The 12,424-nt window shown below is 35.0% G+C and overlaps 1 protein-coding gene across 1 annotated transcript in view; it reads left to right on the top strand.

Annotated features, from left to right (window-relative positions):
- KIAA0825 (KIAA0825 ortholog) overlaps window positions 1-12,424 on the top strand; it is a 427,876-nt gene that overhangs the window by 87,587 nt on the left and 327,865 nt on the right. The window contains exon 5 of the mRNA XM_060201180.1: window positions 9,733-9,894. Coding sequence (XP_060057163.1) covers window positions 9,733-9,894 — 162 coding nt within the window. The remainder of the gene's footprint in view (window positions 1-9,732; window positions 9,895-12,424) is intronic.

Genomic DNA, 12,424 nt, shown 5'->3' with positions numbered 1-12,424 from the left:
TATGCGATATGCCACATTGTAGGCACAAGGCAAATCTCTGTTGAAGTAGCTGGTATAATGTACTTACAGATAGATGCCTTTTGTAGACCATGGGCCTATGAGGGAAGAAAGAAGATATTAGATGATATCTGCCCCCACAGTGGTCCTGGAAGTTTTAAAGAAATAAGAACTTGCGTTTATGACTAAATAACTTTTTCTTATATAACACAGCTAAAAAGGGAAAATAAAGTATAAAATTGCTCTGTGAGCTGTCATCACACTTGGGAAATGACCCAAGTCTAAGGCCTATCCTTTTCTGTTAAAATAATGAGCTTATGAACTCAGGTGGGTACAAAAGATTGCTATTATCTCCATAGCCATCTCTTTTCATATTAATGCTAACATACATTTCACAGGCATTATATTTTTCCCACCTGATAAAAAAGATAAAGAAAATCATACTCCATATTTTTTGGTATGCAAGAGGAAAAATTTTCAATCTCCTTTGAAAGGTTGTGCTTTAATTAGAAAATATAATAAGAAGCACACTTAGCAGATGTCTTAATTTAAATCCATCATTTTGATGATCTTATTATTTTTATTCAAGTGCTAAATTTTTAAAAATTATTTTTAACATGTCAAATTAAGAGAAGATAATGTAACATCTTTGTCATGGCATGCTCCTTTAAAATTAAACTATCAATTCTCAGCTACAACCTTAAACTATAGTAAAACTTAATTGGCAATGTTTTTTTTCTATAGTTTAATTTTTAGGCACAATAATGACAAGTAACACCTATGGTAAGAGATATAATTAGCTGAACTCTGGCAAAATAAGATCAAGAAAGATTTTTGGAAAGATAATTCATTAATAGTGTGCCAGTATTATATAGTACTTATCATTTAAAAACCTATTTTATTGGACTAGAAATGTCTTTATTAAGATGTTCCTTAAAAAGATTCAACATGTCAAAGTATTTATAATTGGAGTTAGACCAACCAAAAACAAGTCAGCTGAGAAAAATATCTAAGAAATGTACCCCAGTTATGGTCTCAATTTTGGCTGATTCTAATGTAAGCCATTCCTTGATTATTTTTTTCAACTAACAGTGACCACATCAGGAGTAAATTGATTCTCTCTGAGGTTTTCGGTAAAAAAAAAAAAAAAAGACAGAATAGGATCAGTACCCATGAGTATCGTACCCTTGGCAAGTGCACAAAGAAGTCCAATCCCTGGTTAATGAATACTGACAACTTTTGCCAGAGAAGATGAAATGGAGTGTGGGAGAATTTAGTTATCATTTAGCAATAAGTTTAGGTAACATCCAGTGGAGCCGGTGTTGGCCTGGGAATCATAAAAGGGTAATAATAGAGCAGTTTATCTCCCTGACCCTGAAGAATAGCTTCAAGGTAACTAATTCTCCTGTTTCCAGCCAATTAGGTTTCTCTCGCTGTGGGAAGTACTTGCCATGTGGACCTCTCCAAAGGAAACAGCAAACCACCTTGTCCTGTAGGGGCTTTTGGTAAATTGTGAGGATTTATTCCTAAGTGGGTTGTCCTCTTTGTCCATATGTGTACGTATCTTTCAGCCATGATTTCTGATCCTTCCAGTGGATGAAAATACATATGTAACCATCATCTTAGGTGAGAGTCACCTGGGAAACATGGTCTGGAAAATGCAGATGTAGTATATATTAGCAATTCAACCTTTTCCAATAGAATATAGATTGTCTTATACCACTGATCGCTTAGTACAAATTTGCATATAGGTTCAGGAAAGTGTGGGGCCATGAGTTCAGTTTATCTCTTCACCTAACCTAGAGGTTATGTCATCATAAGCAAGAGATGTATCTATAGAAATGTTTTGAGACCTTTTATCAAATTAAGACTAACAAGGTGGTTAGGAGATGAAGTCTAGATGGGTCCTATTACTCCAGTAAAGGAAAGCAGAAACTTACAGGAGCTGCAGATCTCTCAGTGGGAGTGAGGCCTGCTTCTCAGAAAGTCAGATAGAACAAGGCAGAGGTTCTTCATGCAATGATCAATCGAACCATAAAGCCTCAGTGGATCTGGGAACCTCTAGTATTACATGTAAAGCTTCATTTCTATGAACATGGGTGCATGACTTATGTTTTGAAAGAGATGACCACAGAAGACCAACATTTGGAAAGGTTAAGACAGCAAAGAAGTAATGGAAATTCTCAGAGTGTGACTTCTATTCTTTTTTTTTTAATAATAGGTTAAGCTTAGAGATTTAATATCCATGAAATTGCATTAGTATTAAAAGTAGTTTATGGTAAAGCAGATCTAGAATATAATACTCATGGTTATTTCTCCCCCCAAATTTCCTGTTAAAATGATCATGCAGTGATCAATATCAAACTATTAAATATCCATATTTTACTGAATAAGTATGTTTATGACAGGAAAAAGATTTAGTTGCTAGTTGGTTTTATCTCCAGTACTCAGCAGTATCACTTTGGAGCCATTCATCCATATAGACTCTGAAATGAATTGTGGGCATACATACTAGGGGAAAGAACTTTTCTTTTAAAGAGATAAAGGTACCAGTAGCATAGTAAGAGCAAAAACCGAAGGTAGCTACAGAGTGAAATAGGGAGGAGCTTGGAAACTAGGGAATTAGGCTAACCTAGGATTTAAGGAGATAGCAATATTATCTAATGTTTATTCAGAATTTACTACTTCTCAAGTGCACTTCTAATATGTTAAATCATATTTTAAAAAAATACATTGTCTTTATTTATTTGCTAGAAACAGCCCGATATCTAGAGGAAAGAAAGAGATAGAGAAAAAGAGAGACAGAGAGATACCCACTGACCTGCTTCACCACTTATGAAGCTTTTCCCCATAGGTGAGGACTGCGAGCTTGAACTCAGGTCCTTGTGCACTATAACATGTGCACTCACCTAGATGCACCACCACTGGGCCCCCATGTTAACTCATTTTAACCTCATAAATCACTGAGGCATGAAGGAACTAAGTAATTATCCAAAGTCGCACAGCTAGTAGGTAACAGTGCTAGGATTCAAATCAGGGCTGTCTGATAATGTCATGTTAGCCATTCAACTACTGTTTGTACTTAACATAGTGATACTCATGCCACATAATAAAACATGGGATGAGGGAGGAAGAAAAGAAAAAGAGGACCGAGAGTCCCACTTCCAACTCCTAAGAGTTAAATACCTTCTATAGATCTTTATCCACTGAGAAGTGTCCTGGCACTTAACCTGCAATGTACTTACATTTCTATAAAGACAGCTTTTGACAGATTTCACTTATGTCATTTAACTTCGGAGGTCTTTACTTCATATTGTCAACCATTTATTCACTCACTCAAATTAAAATTTGCCCTGCTTTTGGGTAGGTTCATGTGGAAGCTTCCTCAAAAGAGGTGAGAAATAAATTCACTTTTGAAAGCAGGTTGGTCATGCTCCTTGTTTTATCTCAAGTGTATTTCTACCCATAAAAACTTAAAATGGTTAAAAGTTACAAAAAGCATCCTGAAGGGATGGGAGCGATGGGGTTGGGGGGGTCTGGGGGGATTCAATTTCTTAGTGTATGCAAAAAGAAACAGTATGTGTAAGTCTTCCTTGATTTTATAGCTGTTTAGGATTACCTGACAAGATTCTTTCCAAATTTAGAGTTGGTATCTGCATTCTGTTCATTTCCTCGTGGTGCGACTCATGGAAGCCAGCAGTGGATGAGGCACGGTGCTTTTTTAGGGCCCTGGCATAGCACAGTGTGCTCCCAGTCCTACCTGATCTCTGGAAGTGACTTGGATACACAGAAAAGTGCTGCTTATTCTTTGTTCCCATGCAATCCCTACTGACTTGATATTGTAATGTTGTTCAAAGTTTTCTTTACTGGAACAAATATATTCCATTTGGATTATGTCATGAATTTCATCTAGAATAATGACACTCTCAATAGCTTTTGTGTGTCACCTCTCCTCTCTCTCTCTTTTCACATCACTTGTCTGATGCCACTGAGAATACTTCCTCACTGAAAATGGATCCATTACAGTCAATAATAGGGCGGCTAGTGTTCGTTTTACTTGGAAAAACTAAAATGTGCACCTTTTATCCTATTATACTGACCCACCAGCTTCAGATTATCTGATTTTCTAGCTTCTCATTTTCTCCTGTATCTTAATGCTATTGTTGACATGAATTCTGTTGCTAATGGTTTTTGGAAAATAATACATGTACTTTCAGTCACTACTCATATTTTTATATTATGTCTGATTTAGCTGGACTTTGTTTTTTATTCCAAATCTTGCTTTGTCGTGGCTCAAGTATGAACCTTAACTTTTCTATAAAAATATGGGACTAATATTTTAACTATAATTAATGTAAAAATCATGAAGTGAAAACATTTTAAACTATGTACTCTATGTTTTTTAAGAGTGATGTATTTATATAATATATACTGAAAGAAGAGTGAGCAAAAAAAGAGAAGAAAATATTTCCTTTTTATTTGGGGGCAAAAGCTCTACAAATATCTGCTTATTTCATATTGAAGTTTTTTTCCTAAAATGTATATTTATATTTTATGCACAAAAATCATATTTTCGAGTCTAAACGTTCTATCAAATTTCCAGGTAATCATTATTTTTATAGCTTTTTTTTCAACCAATACTACTATTAACTGCTATTACTACTACTATATTAGAAAAAGAATTTTCAAATCTATTTTGCCAAAGAGTATATATTTAATACTATAATTTTTGTTATGGTACTGGGGCTTCACATTGCATGAGTCCACTGGTCTGGCCTACTCCTCCCTTTCACCCCCTTTTGTATTTCAGATAGAAACAGAGGGAGGAAGAGAGAGAGGGAAAGAGACTGTTATTCTGTGACATGGTGACCCTGGTGCTGTTTCATGGAGCTCCCACATGGTGGTAAGGAATGGAACCCAGACTGAAACATTTGCATACTACTGTTTTACATAAGACTTAAAATAATTTATATTCTCATGGGTAATATACAAGATTTCTTTTTCTCCACATCCTCGCCACACTTGTTTCTGTCTTATGAAGGCTATTCTCACAGCTTGGAGGTGGTGTTTCATAGTGTTAAGTTGCATTTCCCTGGTAAATGGAGGCAAAAAAAAAATGTGATTTTTCTTGCTTTCTCAGGTAAACTTGTATTTCTATAAACTTCTTGGTGCTTCTTTAGCTGCACCCCAGAAGATATGATAAATAATGTCTTCATTTTCAGGCATCCATAATTTTTTTTTTTTTACTATTTAACCTTTGTTTATTTTCCACAAATTTGTGAGTATCTCAGAATCATCATTTGTGTCTTTTATTTTTTAATTCTTTCACTTTAACTTTTCATTAGTGATTTAATAATGATCAACAAGATTGTAAGATAACAGGGCTACAATTCCATACTGTTCCCAACACCAGAGAGTCCCATGTCCCATTGCCTCCATTGGAAGCTTCTCTATCCTTTATCTCTCTGGGAATATAGACCAAGATTCTTTATGAGGCGCGGAAGGTGGTAGGTCTGGCTTTTGTAATTTCTTCTTTGCTGGACATGGGTGTTGACAGGTTGATACATACCCCAGCTTGTTTCTATCTTTCCCTAGTGGGGTAGGGCCTTGGAAAGGTGAGGTTCTAGGGCACATTGGTGAGGTCGTCTGCCCAGGAAAGTCAGGATGGCATCATAGTAGCATTTACAACTTGGTGGCTGAAAGGTGGTAAGATATAAACTAAAGAAAAGAACAGAGCAGATGAAATTAGGGATCTTCGTGTGGTAAGAAACTAGGAAGTCTATGTTAGGCATGTTCCAAGGGGTCCATGTCTTTAGTCATTTTTGCCTGAGCCTGATAGACTCGTTTTCTTATGAACATTCAGTTTTCATGGTGGAATTTCAGTTTCCCTAAGATGGTTATTCTTGCTATATCTAAAGATATAGTAATGGTTATTCTTCAGTCTGACGCTCTCCCAACTGAGCTATTTCGGCACACATGGTTATTTTTACTATATCTAAAGATATAGTAATTTGGAGAAATCACAGATTGACATGAGTCCATAATAAGCATGAAAACCAACCTATGGTATGAAAAGATTGCTAAATCTTTTCATTCTCATTCTGTCATTTGTTTCTAAACCCATTCAGTTACTCTGCCTTTGGGTTGGTGAATTTAGTTAATTGAGGGTTATTATCAATCTATGAGGACTTGAAACTACCATTTTGTCTGTTGTTTTCTTTTTTCTTTCTTTTTTATGTTTCTATCCTTATTAATTATTTTGTGATCTTTCTTTTTTCCCATTTTGATAGAAGAGATACTTTTCACATTTTTGTACGTGAACTCTAGTTTTGGTAAGCGCCTTACTTTTTATTTGTCTGCTAATACCTTTGTTTCTCATATCTGAAAAATAATCTTGCAAGGCATAGTATTATTAACTGATAGGTTTTTTTTTTTCACATACCAGTATTTTTTAAATTATTTATTTAATTAATTTATTATTTTTTGATGACTCCAGGGTTACCGCTGGGGCTCTGTGCCTGCATTAGGATTTCACTGCTGCTCAAGGCCTGTTTTCTCTATTTTGTTGCCCTTGTTGTTATTGTTGCCATTGCTATTGTTGTTGTTTTTGGATAGGACAGAGAGAAATTGAGAGAGGAGGGGAAGACAGAGAGGAGAAAAAGAAAGAAAACACCTGCAGACCTGAGTCTCCGCTTGTAAAGCGACCCCTCTTTAGGTGGGAAGCCAGGCTCAAATTGGAATCCTTGGGCAGGTCCTTGTGCTTTGAGCCATGTGAGCTTAACTCTCTGTGTTAGTGCCCGGCCCCTACCTTCCAGTATTTTGAGAATTTTATTCCACTCTTTCCTTGCCTGCAGTTTCTGCTGAGAAATGTGGTAAAAGCCTTGTGGAAGGTCTGGGGGGTATGGATTGACCTTCCAATTTCCAGCTTTAGCAGAGAAATAATTACAGAAGCCAGAACTCTTTCCTTCTGCACCTCAAAAAGAATTTTGGCCCATACCCTCAGAGGTGGGAGAAGATAGAGAAAGATGACCAAAGGGTCCCGGACCTCAATTCCACCAGGATCCAAAACGCTTGTCACCAATAAACTTTGTTTTTATACCATCACTGAAATGGAATGGAATTTAGAAAACACCTGAGGTATTGTTTCACTTATCTAAGAGAAAGGAGGAAAATAGAAGGATAACCCAGAAGTAGTAATAGGGGTAGGTGAGACTTAGAAAAGAAATGAAGGCAGGACCATAAAAAAATGGGCAAAAACCAGATAGATAGATAGATAGATAGATAGATAGACAGACAGACAGACAGACAGATAGATAGATAGATAGACAGATAGATAAAATCAACCCATAGCTGTGACCTTGAGAGAACTATTGCAGTTTCTGCTGGAGAGGGATCGGGACACAGGACTCTGGTGGTGGGAATGGTGTAGCAGTATACTTCTATTGTTTAAAATTGTGTAAGTCAATATTAAATCACTAAAAAAAAAAATTGAAAAATATATTAAAAGCCTGGTGGGAGTACTTTTGTAATTTAACTGCTTTTTTTTTTCTTCAGCAGCTTTTATATACCTTTCTTTGTCTTGAACTTTTGATAGTTTCAATATGTATCCTGGTGTAGGTTTGTTGTTGCTGTTTGTTTTGTCTATTTGGTTTTCTTTGTGTTCAGACAACTACATAGTCTATTAAATTTATGAGCTTGTGTATTTAGTTTCTTTCCTCGGATTGGGAAATATTCAACCATCACTTCTTTAAATAAAGTTTCGGATCCCTTCTCTGTCTCTCTTTCCCTTCTGGGATACCTCTTGATTTTATATTATTTTTCCTAATGTAGTCTGGTAGTTATAAGTTTATCTTTTTAAATTTTACATCTTTTCTCTTCTAATATCTAAGACATTTGTCAGTTTCTACCATCAAGATTTCTGACTCATTCCAACATTGCCTTCAGTCTGTTTCCATGGCTTCCTTTATAGGGCTCTTGATTTCATCTATTGAGTTCTTCATATCCTCAATCTTTGTTATTTTATTTTTAAAAGTTTTAATTTCCAACTTCTTATTAATTTTATTTCTGAGTTTATTAATTTACCTTATTCTGAACTTTGTTTTATGTCTTTGTTTAACTTTCCTGAGTTCTCTTCTATCACATTTAATTGCCTTTTTTATTTTCAGTCAGGACTGATAGCTTACAAAATTGCACTGTCTTGATTGTGTTGGAGGTGGTTGTGGCTCTGATTCACATCAGCACCAGTATTGCTATTCTCTGGGGTCCCAGGCTCAGTATTTGGCAATTTGTCTACTTCTAGTGAACTTCATTATGTAAGTAAAAGTCAATAGTAATAGTGGAGGAGAAGTATTTTCCTAAGTATTTTCTGTGTTTTCTCCCTTGTGTGGTTACATCCTGTGTGGGACACAGCCTCTCTCCCTAGAGTCTTTAGTGCCAATGTCATGAACTTCCACTATATCTCTATTTCACCATCTCCTGGGATCCTGGCTGAGTTGGCAGCCCTGTTTTCTGTGTCCCCACTCAGCACTGCCACTTCCAAATATGTTTCTCTCGTTCTATTTACCTCCTGCACCCATCACAGTCCAGCGATGGAAAAATCAGTGTCTCCTATTGCATTCTGTCAAGTATAGGGGGCCTTCGGTCTTACCCTGCACTACTATATTCCTTCAGTTTTTTTTTTTTTAATTGCCACCAAGATTATCACTGGAGTTCAGTGCCTGCAAGAAGAATCTACTGAACCTAGTGCTCTTTTTATTATTTTTTATTTCTTTATTGCTTTACTTCCCTTTCTATTTTATTTGACAGGACAGAGAGAAATTGAGAGAGAGGGTGACATAGAGAAGGAGAGAGATAGATAGACACCCGTAGACCTGCTTCACCACTTGTGAAGTTTCCTCCCCTGTAGGAGGGGAGCAGGGTCTCAGACTTGTGTGCTTGCACATGAGAATGTGCTTAACTAGGTTCACTACTGCGATACCACCGTGGTTATTGTTTTTGTTCATTTTGGAAATGAAACAAGGAGTTTCCTATAAAGACTTCTTAGTTATGTCTAAGAAAAAGTCTACTTTAAACTTTTTAAAATTCCACTTACTAAACAATATCTATTTCTAAGTATCAATGTTTTTTATTTTATTTCTATATTTGTGTTCTCATTCCCAAAACTATTTTCCTAGATTGCAAATAGGTTTCAAACAATTACATCTTACTTCCAAGTATTCCTAGAAATAAAGGGGGTAGTCAATTTCATAATCACAGTATAATTGTTTACATAAAAATTAAGTCATACATACATTAAGTTCTGATCACATATTGATTTCCATGGTCATATAGATCCTTTTTGATGAGAATATTTTCTAGTCTGTATGTTTCCTGTGGAAAAAAGTAAAGACCAACTCTTTTATAAAATGTTTACCAATTTGAGTTTGTCTATTGTTTCCTCATAGATAATTTTTTCCTAGATGTTAAAAAATAGATTTAGAATGCAATTTTATAACAACAGATAACATTTCTGATGATATCAAGGAGTCAAGTATTTAATTCTTGTATTTATATCAAACAGAATACTCAGTTTCAACTTATAGAAGACTACCTAGATTTTTTGTATTGAATTATTAGGTATTAAATATTAGGTATTGAATATCTTGTTGCTTTTGATGGCTTATGGAATCACATTGACAGTGCAGTACTTATTGAGAAATATGAAAACTCAGTTGTATTGATCTTCTCTTTTCACAGTTGCTCCTGAATGCCCACAGAAAGGAAGAAATATCTTTCTCTCTTTAGATGTACTAAAATTCTTATCACAGCTAATACAATGCCTTTTGAGGATGGAAAAAAATGTGCAAGAATTATTTAAGGAAATGCTTTTTTCACTCAAGACACCTAAGAATTCCTCAGGTAATTGTGTGTGTGTGTTTCTGTCTACGTGTGTGTGTGTATAGACTTTTCTTTCAACTTTGCTTCCTATAGCTGAATATATACTATTATTTGAAAAAAATGTAATACAAACCATGAAATTATATTTCTATTCTCTTCACATAAGTTCCTTAATTTACTGTAATTGAAAAATGTACCATTAATCAACTCTAGATAACTTTCTTTCTAAAGATTTGCCTATTTTTAATAGAGTATTTTAAAACTTTTATTTATTTATTTTTCATTGAAACAGAGAAAGTGAGAGAAGAGGGGGAGGTAGAGATAGAAAGAGAGAGAAAGAGAGAGAGAGACCGAGACCTGCAGGAATTTTCCACTGCTTGTCAAACTTTCCCCCTGAAGGTAGGGACCAGGAGTTTGAAACTGAATCCTTGTGTACTATAATGTGTGTGCTCAAGCAGGTGTGCCACCATCCAGCTCCAAGACTTATTTATTTCTTATGAGAGAAAGAAAGGAGAAGGGGAAGAGAGAGACCAGACCATTTATCAACTTTGGGAAAAGTTGTTACTAGGTATTGAACCTACATCCTATGGTTCCTCAAGTATGTAGATTCTGTGTTGTAAAGGCTAAGTTATCTCAGTGCTTATTCTAATTTGCCTTAACTAAAGTCTTAAAAAAAAAACTAGCTGAAAGAATACACAACTTGACATATAGAAATAAGAAGGTGGCTGAGAGATCTGATATTCCTAAAGAAAAATAATTGGTTTCATTAGATCTTGGTATTTTTTAACCTTTAAAATAATGGTGGTAAGTTTGAACTAATTTTCTCATTGTTTTTCAAGATTAAACTCTTTTAAACTTTAATATGTTATGTAGAGTTGTGTAAAAGTAAATAATTTCATATATTTGGAATATTTAATATCTAGCATATCATAAGCAATGAGTATATGTACATTGTTTCAAGAGTAATTGTATATATGAGATGTTGTTCTGAATTTTGTTAATCATAGTAAATCATTGTGTGATGAAATATCACCTTATACTAAAGTTAGAACTCAAAGGCATAATAGCTAAGATCTATTCTGTTTTCATAGTTATATTTTAAAAACTATCATCTATGCCTGACTAAACCATAAAAATTTTTTTTATATGCTACTCTGTATCATTTGATGATCTGCCAAAGAAGCCATATGTGATTTTAAAGGAGGGCAAATAAATATATAGGAGCTGTATTAGCAAATCACACTAAACAAAGAAAGTGATTAAAAATCAGCTGGAAAGTTTTAACAACCAAGCTTAATTTCTTAGTAAATAATCACATTTAATTTAGTGTATTTATTTTTGTATTTATTTACTTTGCCTGGGTAAAATAATTTAGAAAATTTATAGAATTGAAGTGTTTCATATTTAGTATATTTTTCTAACCTATATATTCAGGTCAAGTTTAGCACCATTGCCTGGAAAGTAAATAGGTTATTGAGCATCATTGCAAATTTGAGGATGACCTAAAGAAAATTATAGGTGGATATTCTGAAGCTGATGAAAAGATGCACTTATGTGGAAAATCATAAAAATATTAAGATGGTGCAGCAGAGAAAGCATTGTGTTCCTATGCGTGAAGTTCTGAGTTTAATCCATGGCATTATAATGTGTCAAAGTGATGCTCTAGTCCTCACCCTTGCCCTTACCCTCTCCCTCCTTATGAATAAACTAATCTTTTTAAAAATACAATACAGGTAATAGTAATATATATTTCTTTTTATTATTTATTTTCCCTTTTGTTGCCCTTGTAGTTATTATTGTTTTTGTTGTTAATGTCATTGTTGTTGGATAGGACAGAGAGAAATAGAGAGAGGAGGGGAAGACAGAGAGGGGGAGAGAAAGATAGACACCTGCAGATCTGCTTCACCATCTGTGAAGAGACTCCCCTGCAGGTAGGGAACCGGAGGCTGGAACTGGGATCCTTAAGCTGGTCTTTGTGTTTCGCGTCACGTGCACTTAACCCATTGTGTTACTGCCTGACCCCCAGTAATATATATTTCAAGGCATAATTTAAAAGTAGGTTTAATTAGGACATGATGTGAAAAACTACTGTCTTGTAGATAGAAGTGCCTTTGTCAGAGATATGAATGAAGAACTATGCCATCCTCATTTTTGATTAACACATTGATGCCTCAAGCATTTGATGGTTAATATTGGTGTTTACTCACCATTCTTGGTTAAAATTTGGCATCTTACATCCATATTTGCAGAAGGTATTTCCTAACGTGTAAATCAAGGCACTGAGTATACTCTAATACTTGGACTAATTTCTATTTATTTATTTATTTACATTCCTCTCTTTTCTGTTGTCAGGGTTATTGCTGGGGTTTGATGCCAGCACTATGAGACCACCACTGCCAGCAGCCATTTTTTTCCCTTTCTTTTTAATTTTTATTAAACAAGACAGAGAGAAATTGAGAGAGGAAGAAGAAAAGGAAGTAGAAAGTGAGAAAGAGAGACTGGACCTGCACATCTGCTTCACTGCGTGTGAAGTGTCCTTCCTGCATGCAGG

This window comes from Erinaceus europaeus, chromosome 11, assembly GCF_950295315.1.
Source record: "Erinaceus europaeus chromosome 11, mEriEur2.1, whole genome shotgun sequence".
Taxonomy (NCBI): Eukaryota; Metazoa; Chordata; class Mammalia; order Eulipotyphla; family Erinaceidae; genus Erinaceus; species Erinaceus europaeus.
This window is presented reverse-complemented; position numbering and strand designations above follow the sequence as displayed.